The 12,686-nt window shown below is 33.4% G+C and overlaps 1 protein-coding gene across 1 annotated transcript; it reads left to right on the forward strand.

Annotated features, from left to right (window-relative positions):
• The first annotated feature begins 550 nt into the window (after positions 1 to 550).
• On the forward strand, positions 551 to 10,533 carry LOC134690607 (uncharacterized). Its single transcript, XM_063550573.1, has 5 exons — positions 551 to 594; positions 2,666 to 2,816; positions 3,492 to 3,680; positions 8,462 to 8,632; positions 9,148 to 10,533. Exons 3-5 carry the CDS (start codon positions 3,656 to 3,658, stop codon positions 10,020 to 10,022), a joined length of 1,071 nt encoding a protein of 356 aa, XP_063406643.1. The 5' UTR covers positions 551 to 594; positions 2,666 to 2,816; positions 3,492 to 3,655; the 3' UTR covers positions 10,023 to 10,533.
• The last annotated feature ends 2,153 nt before the right edge of the window (positions 10,534 to 12,686 follow it).

Genomic DNA, 12,686 nt, shown 5'->3' on the forward strand with positions numbered 1-12,686 from the left:
TGTACATGAAATACAAAGGATATTTAAAAACCTCACTTATTTTTTGTGTTGTATCGTAGATGATTATACCGTTTCCCATTATTTGCAACTGAACATTAATATATACTGTATGTCCTCAGTACGGGGCACCGAATGGGACTCTTGTGGTTTTGTACTAAAAATTCAATTTTGTACAGACAAAAGTGACTTTTGTTACCTAATTTGAAAATTGGGCGACACAAGTCGTTTGGATTCTGTGAACTAATTTGCATACAAAATTGAGTTTTGTGATACAAAATTGACAAAATTAAATTTTGTCGCCCAAAATTGAGACAACATTCAATTTTGTCAATTTTGTCGTCACAAAAATGAATTTTGTCGTGACAAAAATGAATTTTGTCTCACACAATTGACTTTAGTGTTTTACTTTCCATATCAGGTAACAAAAGTCAATTTTGTATGCAAATAAGCTTATATTTGCATACCTTTTTGACAAAATTGACTACAAAAATGAATTTTGTCATGACAAAATCGAATTTTGTCTACAAAAATGAATTTTGTCTACAACATGGTTACCAAGGAGAAACTAGAAACGACACCTTGGATACAGGACAGGTATGAATTCGCGCGCAATCTCTCTCTCTCTATATATATATACATGTATATGTATATAATTATTCACAAATTAAGAGTTGTAATGAAATCAAATGATACAGGAACTCGTTACTTTTGTTGTGTGGATGCAGGGAATAGGTCCCAGTGATTGCATGTAGTGTATGCCCTTATTTTTCACAGTAAGGGTTTTTGACTTATTACTGACCTGCCTTCATATCCATTCGTTTTTTCGGGAACTTTTAAACGTTTTGTAGCTTTGTTTATTGTTGAAGGCAATACGTTGACCTATATTTGTTAATTTATTTGCTATTTGGTCTCTGGTAAAAAAAAACCACGGGGGTCTGTTCACAGAAGATGAAGACAAATAAGAATTAAAAGTTGTACTGACATGTTTTTATGAAATATGTCCCAGGTGTTTATAAAAAAATAATTGAATGAACAAAAGAAGAATGACAACTAACATTAAAATAACAACAATAAACACTACCACGAAGAATGACAACTAACATTAAAATAACAACAATGATCAGTACCAAGAAGAATGACAACTAACATTAAAATAACAACAATGAACACTACCTAGAAGAATGACAACTAACATTAAAATAAAAACAATGATCAGTACCAAGAAGAATGACAACTAACATTAAAATAACAACAATGAACACTACCTAGAAGAATGACAACTAACATTAAAATAACAACAATGAACAGTACCACGAAAAAAGAAAATAACAACAATGAACAGTACCACGAAAAAAGAAAATAACAACAATGAACAGTACCACGAAAAGAGAAAATAACAACAATGAACAGTACCACGAAAAAAGAAAATAACAACAATGAACAGTACATGTACCACGAAAAAAGAAAATAACAACAATGAACAGTACCACGAAAAAAGAAAATAACAACAATGAACAGTACCACGAAAAAAGAAAATAACAACAATGAACAGTACCACGAAAAGAGAAAATAACAACAATGAACAGTACCACGAAAAAAGAAAATTACAAAGACAATAACCCAAATGATAAATTAAACAGTGAGATGCAGAGAAAGGTTACTGTCTTATTTGTTTAACCGATATATTGGTGTCTGTTTCATGTATAGTCTATACATTCAATGACAAACACCAGCTGAAGGACGCCTCCGGGTGCGGGAATTTCTCGCTACATTGAAGACCTGTTGGTGACCTTCTGCTGTTGTTGTTTTTATTTGGTCGGGTTGTTGTCTCTTTGACACATTCCCCATTTCTATTCTCAATTTTATCATGATTAACCCTTAAATCTATTTATAAAAAAAGAAGATGTGGTGTGATACAAGAGACCAAAGTACACATTCCCCATTTCCATTCTCAATTTTACTACACGCTATATATATAACGTAAGGTTAAATGTAAATATAAACCCTAGTATAGGTTCAATCCTTACACGGTGAACAGGATTTTAACAAACAAAAAAAATAGTGCGCATGAAAACTTCCTTCTACCGGAAGTTATTATTCTTACTGCCACGTACCCACTACATGTATTACGCCTCAATATCACATACTCAGCTGAGAAAAAAGTAAACATATACATTGTAAATATAAAGCAACCATAGAGACCAAACTACCTTACTTAACCAACGAGGTATTCTCTTATTTGAATATCTCGACACTTACACAAGTTAATTGTTATGGTGGTGTAAATGTGTTGTCAGTAAATTGTAAAGTACGCGTACACTGGTTGGTTTAAATTGGTACAACTAGAAAATGGATTTTGATGTTTCTAAAAGATGTTAAAATTAGACTTCAGTCATGACTGTTTCTTCCGAAAACGAAACAAGCATTCCGTTCTTTGTGTTTTACTAGTGACCTCTGAAAAGATGAAAAGTAAAGGAGACACTGACAACGGTATGGCTTTAAATAAACGACCAATAGACAGGCAATAGCATACAAAACATAAAAAACTAAGAATCACGAACCCAAAAAGAAACACACAAACTTAGGGCAATCGCAGGTGTTGCTGTATCCCTCATTGTTAATCGACATCATTTCATTCATTTATATTAATTTTGTATACATACAGGTACTAAGAATTCATGGTGTATACAAACAAACCAGACTATTGGCTATAGTAAAGAGAGATTCCAACAGATGTTTTGGATATGGAGATATTTCAGTCAGTATCCCACAACATTGTAACATACCGGTGTATCTCATCAAAAGAAATAATCCAGGTAATGAAAACGTTTACATTTTGTATACTAGTATATATTACGGTAATGTGTTAGTCCATCTGAGGATATCATATGCCATATACATTTCTGATGGGTATCATGATTAACCCTTAATTTTTTTTTTATAAAAAAGAAGATGTGGTGTAATACAAGAGACCAAAGGACACAGAAATAAACAAATAGGGTACCATACGGACTTTAATAATGAATAACACCCATAGCTATAAACGGCTCCGAAATGACAAATTTAACATCATGGGATCGGTGTGCAAAGGCTCCGTGTTGAAGACCGAACCTTGACCTATGGATTTTTTTGGAATAAAAAAGTTTGTTTCCAGTTTTTGGAGAAAAAAAATAATTTGTTTTTAATTCTGAGAAAAAAAAAATGTGTTTGTTTCACCCTCAGGTGCCACTATATGTACTGCTAAAATTTAAAAAAAAATTGTTTTCGACTTGTCGCAAAAAAAAAATAGATTGTGTTTCGCCGTAGGCGAAAAAAAAAAGTTTGTCCAGAAAATAATCCATAGTCCATCCCCCCCCCCCCCCCCAGAAAATCAAACGGTTGCTGCCTAAGGTTTTTTGTTTTGCCAAGCTGTGTGTATTCACAGATGTTCGACGCGATCAGGTTATCAGGCGACCACTGGGTTGTTTTAATCTTGTGACTATTTATTTCAGTGAAATGTTCAGCTTTGCTACATGAAGTTATTGCCAAACATAAACTACCAGTCGAAGTCAAGTGTGACACCACAGAGGAACCAGAAATACCACTAAAAGGTCGTAGAGTGCGTTTAACCGGGGACATTATACTTAAATTGACACAGGAATGCGATCTGAAATTCATGTATGGGAACCCAGTTAATGAAGGTTTGTTAAATAGAAAATAGTCAAACATGTTTAGAAGAAGGCACTGGCAACCAGATTCATGAAATACAATCTAAAAGACATGATAAGAAACGGCTCTGAATGGAGGGCAATACCATTACTTGTTAGTTTAAAGAAGTTTATATAAGGTGGATTGGAAAAAAGTTATTACAACCCCTTTGCGGGTGTGAGTGCTGCCTTGTAGCGGCATTAACCTGCTCTTTTTCGAAATTTTCAAAAGTGTCTTACATAAAGGAAATATTGCTCTCTCTTAACAAGGTTCAGCCATTTAACGCCCCTTCAGACGGTATATCATCGTTATCTCAAGATCATACTTAGTATAGTATATGCAAATAGTGTCAAGGGAGAGCAAAAAAGTTAGTCCCAAAAATGTTCTCCCTGGAATGGGGATTGAAGTAGGAACCCTTGTGTTTATAGTCCGATGCGCTAGCCCGAAAACCTCGGCACTCTCTTTTTCAATATCTGGTTTATAATGAGGGTCAAACACATTGTTCAAGCAAGTTCAGAACGGCAACACAAGAGACAAACAATGCTAGCCTAAACTTACATTTTGTTTTCAAATTACGAAACAGTTCATATTTTAGTATATTGACCGACCCAATACAAATCTTAGATATTCTTCATGACCTTTATATTTAATTTTTTCATATGATAATATAGAATATAGAGATGCGATATGAAGGCAAGTGAGATAACTATCAACCGACCAGAGACGACATGACGCAGATATTATATACTGTTTTACAGCTATAGAAAACTTCTTTAACTATAAACACAACCCATACTTAGGTATCAAAAGTACTGACACAAATAAGTGTTGTCAATTCTTTAAAGTAAAAAGAAACTAACAACCTGATGTATGTGCAAAACGATTTACAAAAAAACAACAAGAATAAAAGACATTTCTGGATGCAAGCTTACATACAGAGATGCAATATTAAACATTTTTTGGTGTGCGAATTGAGACAAAGGTGTAACAGCAAAACAATGAACACACCTACATTTGTATACACTGTTTTACATGCATACGTACATCTGTGCATTTGTATTCAGATATCGCAGATCAAATTTATTCGTTCATTGTGTAATCATACGTTTTTTGATTGAGTTAAGTCTGCCAATTGATATTTTATCGTATGTTTTTCTTTGTTGTGATGTTATGCTATTGTTTCAGAAAAAGGGAGAAGGTTTGGATCCATTAAAACGTTTAATCCCGCTGCAAATGTTTGCACCTGTCCTAAGTCAGGAATCTGATGTACAGTAGTTGTCGTTTGTTTATGTAATATATACGTGTTTCTCGTTTCTCGTTTTGTTTGTTTTTAGGCATTTTCTAAAATGCCTGGATGATTTAGGCATTTTACAAATTGACTATTTGTTACAGGCATTTTCTAAATTTAGGCATTTTGTAAAATGACTGAAATTTTTAGGCATTTTCTAAAATGCCTGGATGATTTAGGCATTTTACAAATTGACTACTTTTTTTAGGCATTTTACAAAATGCCTGAAAATATGGTAAGGCATTTTACAAAATGCCTAAAAGACTAAAACTGAATGGAATGTATTCAAAATTTTACGACTAAAAATATCAAATAAATAATTTTATTCTATAATTAAATATTGCATGAAATTTAAACAGTAAAAGTTTTATAATTGTAATTAAATCAATCTTTTACATAAACACTGAAGATGACAAGTATTTGTTGCTGCATGTAATGTTTGGATGACAGCGACTGTTACACATTTGTCCTGACTTTTTGCAAAGGCAACGTTTAGTGTTACATCTAGTCTTACCACTAGCACTACAGCCACATTTTGTGTAACCCTGACCATCACACAAAGAAACTTTACTGACAGCTTTTCTAAAGGATATGTCATTATCATAATTTACACAATGAATAGATATAAAATTACTGTCAGATAGTTCAAACTGATTCCTGGTGTAAAGTCCACGTAATATTCCATCTTTAATTCCAAGTTAATATTCCATCTTTAATTCCAAGTTTATAACTAAGGATTTTCTTAGCCCAGGAGTAGATTACCTTAGCCGTATTTGGCACAACTTTTTGGTATTTTTTGGTCCTCAATGCTCTTCAATTTTGTATATGTTTGGCTTTTTAACTGTTTTGATCTGAGCGTCACTGATGAGTCTTATGTAGACGAAACGCGCGTCTGGCGTATTAAATTATAATCCTGGTACCTTTGATAACTATTATAACCATGCTCTTCCTTTCCAGTAACAACAGCCATAAGGTTACGTGGGTCTCCTTTCCCTCGATCAACATGGGGAATTGCAACCAACACATTTGCTCCAATATCCACCTCTGTTAAAACTCTTTCTGATAGATTTCTCATCCTGACAGCTTGTTTTGTCATTGATTCTGATGCATGCCTTCTCTCATTTCTGATGACCTCTTTGTTTGAACACAGGTGACAAGTGATAGTATCAGATATGTTTCCCTTTGAAAACAGCTCATGTATGTACTGTGCACAAGTAGAACACTGAATATTCGAAAAACATAGATTTTCACACACGGCACACACATGAACATCTAATTCTGTTTCCTGAGTTTTAGATTGATTTGATGGTGCATTTAGCTGACTTTCCTCGTCATGTTGGTATAGATTATCAGAGCTTAACTCATTTGGCCTTTCATTGCTTATTTCATCTGGCTTATCAGAGCTTTGAAAATGCTGAATCAGATCTACCTCGGTCTGCAAAGAACCAAGAATCTCTTGAGGTAGTGATGATGATGATAGTCCTATCTTAGCATCACAGCCAAACATTGCCTTGTATGGTGATCTGTTTTTACCAGAATGATGACTGTTGTTTTTTTCAAACTGAACAAATTTCAACCCTATATTCCACTTTTTACTGTTGTTCTCTCTCATCCAGATAACCAGCATGTCTTTGATATCTGCATTTCCTCTTTCAACACTTCCTTGTGACTGAGGATGTCGAGGTTTTCCATGAACTATTGTACAATCTGCCCACATGTCTTTCAGTTCTTTTATAATATTGGCCGTAAATTCACGTCCGTTATCCGACTGCAGGATATGTGGGGCACCAAAAAGTAAAAATATATCTAGTAGCTGATAGGCGACTTCTGATGCGTGCTTTGATGTAAGTGCTCGCAATATAGCAAACTTGGTCAGATGATCTTGATAATGCATGACAAATCTGAAATCATAGACTGAATGTCTACTAGATCAACCTGAGCTCTACTGTTAAAGTCCTTACTTCTCAATGGCTTAACAACTAGACCTTTACTGACAATTTTCCTTTTTTTGAGTTGACATTCTTCGCACATTTCTTTAAACAAATTCAGAGCATGCCTTGTCACATTCGCGTACTTCTTGTTGACATCGTTTAACATTTTATCTCTTCCACCATGTCCAGTGTTCAAATGTGCTCTCATTATAATGCTGTATATTTCCTCTGCATATGCATAATTTAGGATAGGATCTGTCAATGACTGTCGCTTTTTAATCAATTTTTCGACATGACCACAGTGTAACACATCAAATCTGCAATTTCAAAGTATATAAATTTGTTAATTTGTAATTTTTCAACGGTTTCCTTATACAATTAGATTAAAAAAACAATTAAGTAGCAGAAAAAAAGAAAAAAACCCAAAAAGTCTCAATGTTTTGTCAATGAATTGGTGCATGCTAAATATCCAGTGGCAAATATTTCATTCATATTCAAGAGGTCTGTGAGGTAACTTAATGAGAGTTGTCTCATTGGAAATCATACCACATCTTCTTATTTATAATTAACGTTATTACAAGTTGTCAACTTAATTTTTATATGTGATCATGTACTTTTTCACTTGACCATTTGTTAAAATGAGTGCATCATATTTTTATTTTCAATATTTTGCAAGAGCATAGGAGCCTATAGCTTTTCTTATTTACGCTTGTTATGAGAACTTTAAAATAAATTACAGCTCAACAGTATACATGCACCTTCCTTTGCATATGATAATAATCCGATGAATGTCCTTTTAATCCAATCTTAATTTTGTTCAAAATAGTTTCATATTATTCTCTGTTCCATATTATACTTTTCTGATTAGAATCAGAATTTTCAATTAATTGGTTTGTAAATCTTTGTTCTGGTGTTAGAACATCATAACCTTCTGCCATGATGAAAAGAAGATCATTAATGAAATACAGAGTGAGTACTTACTCAAAGTTGTTGGAGTTTCTAATTATAGACACTAAAACTAGTAAAACATAAAAACTTAACCTGCAGGCTAGATTTATAAAGAATAATCTTAAATATATTTAAATCAATACTTTTTTGTAGTTTTACAATATATTTCTATCATCTAATTCATGTATTGCATATTTACACAATTTGCCTGAAATAGACCAGGCATTTTGTGTAATTTTCATTAAAAATTTCAGGCATTTTACAAAATGACTAGGGTTTTTTAGGCATTTTACAAAATGCCTGTCAACTTTAGGCATTTTAGAAAATGCCTAAAAATTCAGTCATTTTACAAAATGCCTAAATTCAGAAAATGCCTGTAACATATAGATTAGACCGTCGGTTTTCCCGTTTGAATGGTTTTAACCTAGTAATTTTGGGGCCCTTTATAGCTTGCTGTTCGGTGTGAACCAAGGCTCCGTGTTGAAGGCCGTACTTTACCCTATAATGGTTTACTTTTTAAATTGTTATTTGGATGGAGAGTTGTCTCATTGGCACTCACACCACATCTTCCTATATCTACTATTATATGCTGTTAACTCTTTTACAGGACAGTTATATCGTAATGTTATTTCGATACCATATCACATGAGCGGTTTAACGTTGACTGCCATAACAGGGTTGGAAAATGGTAACCAAGACTACTGGGTGTCCATCTTACATTCCATGACTTATACAGCAGACAACTACATCAAATTTGAAGGCAAAATGGGCGGAAATGGTTCGTTTTCAATAACTTAATGTCGAAAAAAATCATATGAAGACAATAGAATGTTAAAGTTAAGGTTAACATGAATGGCATTAAAATTGAATAGATCATTATTGTAGGGAACATGTGTACTAAGTTTAAAGTTGATTGAACTTCAACTTCATCAAAAAATACCTTGACCAAAACCTTCAATCTGAGGGGGACAGACGAGTTTTCTTGGTTCAGTGGACCGTGCAATTTGAATCAACACTCTACTTGATTTGACATTACAATTACACATATCAAATCATAGGAAACTTGTATACAACGTTTCAAGTTGATTGAACCTCAACTTCATCAAAAACTACCATGTCCAAAATATTTAACCTGAAGCGGGAAAGACGAAATCAAAACGAAAAATAAAACAACACTTTGCAATCAAAAATAAAGTTTTAAACGCCTATGTATTTATCTATAAATTTTCGTAAGAATCATATCTATCGAATTAAAACATGATTTTCTGATTAAAATATAATCTTTTTGTTTAGATTTTCTCACGTTTTCTACATCAGCACCTACATCTACTATGGAATATGATTTTATTGGAACCAATAAATCTGATATGACAATAAATAAAACAAAAGACCCAACGTATGTATCGACTAAATCCTCCATTCAAGACGAACATCTCTATGAGGAAATTCCGGCTGATAAAATCAAATCCTCGGAGCATAATATATCTAACAACACAAAAGTGTCTTCAGAAGACAGTGAAATAACTGAAATTGCAAATCTTCCATATGAAAATTTCGATAAAATCAGTATTTCAAACAAAACAATAGTGTCTTCGGAGAACGATGACATTGATGCAATCTCAAATCTTCCATATGAAAATTTTAATAAATTTAGTTTTTCAAACAGAACAATAGTGTCTTTGGAGGACTGTGGCAATACTGAAATCTCACATCTTCAATATGAAAATTTAAAGAAATCAAATTCGGTGATTACTAAATCAAATTCTGGTGATTTACAAACAGTTGCAACAAACTCTTCGACAGATTTAGCATTTAAAAACAGGGAGTATCAAAATACACCAATATTAGAAAGTACAAATGATTGCTTCGAAACAAAGAAGATAACGGATAAGACTTCGCCGAGGATAAATATCGTAAATACCACATATTGCCCTCCTGACGTCGAGAATTTGTCAGTTCAAGAATTAGGACAGTATTTACATGTTTTGAACTTGGGGAAACACGAAGAAACCCTTTCCGACGCCCTCATTGACGGATCTCTTATCAAAGACTTGGATGAAAAGTTTCTCCGTGAGGAGTTTGGTTTCACACGATTTGAGGCGATTAAACTGATGAAATTTGCGCGAGATGGATATTTGCCGAAAACTTCACAAGAAACCTTTTTATAACGATCGTTTGCATTTATTGATCAGCATTTTAAAAAAAAGTACTTTTATGGTCGATTTTGTTGATTTAATTTATTCCATTAAAAATGTAAAAAAGTAAAAGATAAGAGTTTCCAAACCGATTGAATATATTTTGTACATGTGACCTACATGGGGGGATAGATTTTCTGTAACTTGTACAGTGATCTTCATTTATAACTGCTATGTCGTCATTTTGGTTTTCTGTAAGAGAGTTGTATTATTGGCAATCATTCTACATTTAAAAAAAAAATCTAGATTTAAAAAAACTTTGGTTGAACCTGTTGAAAACTTATTTGAAACGGGATAGCACATTCTCATTTTACGGAAATGGTGTTAACCGTGCCCGAAAATTTAGAAATGATCTTTGTAAATTTATCGCTCCTTTAAATAAACTTGTTCTAAAAGGTTACCAATTCAACACTGTAATAAGATCATTGAATATTGTTTTATTGGTATAGATATTGATTTTGTTATCAGTGAATTTAAAAATTAAAAGCAAATAAATATTACTAGTATATTACATACATATACATATTCATGGATCTACAATTTGTCGATACCTGTATCTTGGCATTGCACAAGGTCATGATTTCTCAGACGTCTTTACACTAAATCCATTGGATGTTTGATGCGTACGGATTGATAGTTTAGTCTTAGATGCATGATTTTTTTATTAGTTGTTAGTGGCTTTGAACTAACTGTCATATTACTGTGAGTACTCTCAGATCTGTTCCTAGTGTCTTTTTGTTGTTGAGATGTACAAGTACCCGACCACGTCCACTTGTATTTTTGTCCAACTGATGAGTTAAACTTTTTTCCACTGATTTTTATAGTTCGTCCTCATGTTGTACTGTTATACCACTGTCCCAGATTAGGCGGATGGTTTGGATCCCGCTAACATGTTTAACCCCGCCACGTAATAAAATTAAGAAAGGAAATAGGGAATGTGTCAAAGCGACAACAACCCGACCATAGAGTAGACAACAGCCGAAGGCCACCAACGGGTCTTCAATGTAGCGAGAAACTCCCGCATCCGGAGGCGTCCATCAGCTAGCCCCTTCAAAAATATGTATACTAGTACAGTGATAATGAACGTGATACTAAACTCCGAATTATACACAAGAAACTAAAATTAAAAATTATACAAGACTAACAAAGGTCAGATGCTCCTGATTTGGGATAGGCGCACAATTGCGGCGGGGTTAAACATGTTTATGAGATCGCAACCCTCTCCCTATACCTCAAACCAATGTAGAAAAGTAAACGCTTGAAAATACGCTCATTAAAATTTAGTTCAAGAGAAGTCCGAGTCCGATGTCAGAAGATGTAACAAAAGAAAAGAAATAAAATGACAATAATACATAAATAACTACAGACTACTAGCAGTACTTAGATGACATACCAGCTCCAGACATCAATTTAACTGATTGAAAAATTATGTCTTCATCATATCAATTTTACATGTATGTATGTGCCTGTCCCAAGTCAGGAGCCTGTAATCCAGTGTTTGTCGTTTGCTTATGTGTGACATATTTGTTTTCGTTCATATTTTGTACATAAATAAGGCCGTTAGTTTTCTCGTTTGAATTATTTTTCGTTGTTATTTCGGGACCTTTAATAGCTAACTATGCGGTTTGGGCTTTGCTCAAGGTTAAAGGCCGTACAGTGACCTTTAATTGTTAATTCCTGTGTCATTTTGGTGTTTTGTAGACATTTGTCATATTGGCAATAATACTACATCTTCTGTTTCATAATCATCATAGATACTAGGATTAAATTTTAAATTACGCCAGACGCGCGTTTCGTCTTCAAAAGATTCATCAGTGACGCTCGAATCCAAAAATGTTAAAAATGCCAAATAAAGTATAAACCCATTGAAATGTATTTGCCTTTACAAAAATAATCTGCTGCAACAGTTGAGTAATGATAAAAGAGTCATACTTAACAACAAGTGAAATGTATATTAATGTAGTTATGGGGAAAGAAGTAGTAAAAACAAATATGACATTCAAAATAAATTAACTGAGGATTTCTATTAAACCTGAAAAACTCAAACACTTTAATCCAACGGAACCAATTTGGAAACAACTGGCATATTTTTGTTTGGTGAATCGGTTTAATATCGTGGCATTTTTCGTGTTTCAACTTCACGCATTTTAAACAACAAGGAACAGCATGAATAGTACAGAACAACTCGAGTTTTTTATTATGTTGTTCACATCGTATATTGATTTCCCGAACGAAAGCCGGGAACTTCATGAAATCTTCGATCGGTAAAGTGCGATGACTTCTGGTTGCTTTACAAAGACCATGGCGCTGTTTACATTCGGAACAAGTCGACTTATCACATTCAGAACACCAAACAGTAGCTGGTTAGAAAATACCACGAAGACTGTAGATGTCAAAATGTGGTAATTTGCTTGTCATATTTCTGAAATATTTTTTAAATGTGATTAGCTTGGAACATTAAATAATACAGAAACTTCTAAGCTAATTAAAAAAACGAATTCATTGCTTTTATTAAAAAAGATGTTTTTATAAAAATTTTAACCGACTCAATAAACTATCCGACAGAACCAAATTAAAACTTTTGAATTTCACAATTTTACTGTATGACAAGAAATTGTTTCAATAACATAAACGGTT

This window comes from Mytilus trossulus, chromosome 11 (genome assembly GCF_036588685.1).
Source record: "Mytilus trossulus isolate FHL-02 chromosome 11, PNRI_Mtr1.1.1.hap1, whole genome shotgun sequence".
Lineage (NCBI taxonomy): Eukaryota > Metazoa > Mollusca > Bivalvia > Mytilida > Mytilidae > Mytilus > Mytilus trossulus.

Excerpts from the sequence above, each read along its gene's own strand:
- LOC134690607 (XM_063550573.1), top strand. The coding sequence starts at position 3,656 with ATGTATGGGAACCCAGTTAATGAAG. Across the intron at positions 3,681-8,461 it reads TGGGAACCCAGTTAATGAAG|GACAGTTATATCGTAATGTT; the intron begins GTTTGTTAAATA and ends ACTCTTTTACAG. Across the intron at positions 8,633-9,147 it reads AGGCAAAATGGGCGGAAATG|ATTTTCTCACGTTTTCTACA; the intron begins GTTCGTTTTCAA and ends CTTTTTGTTTAG.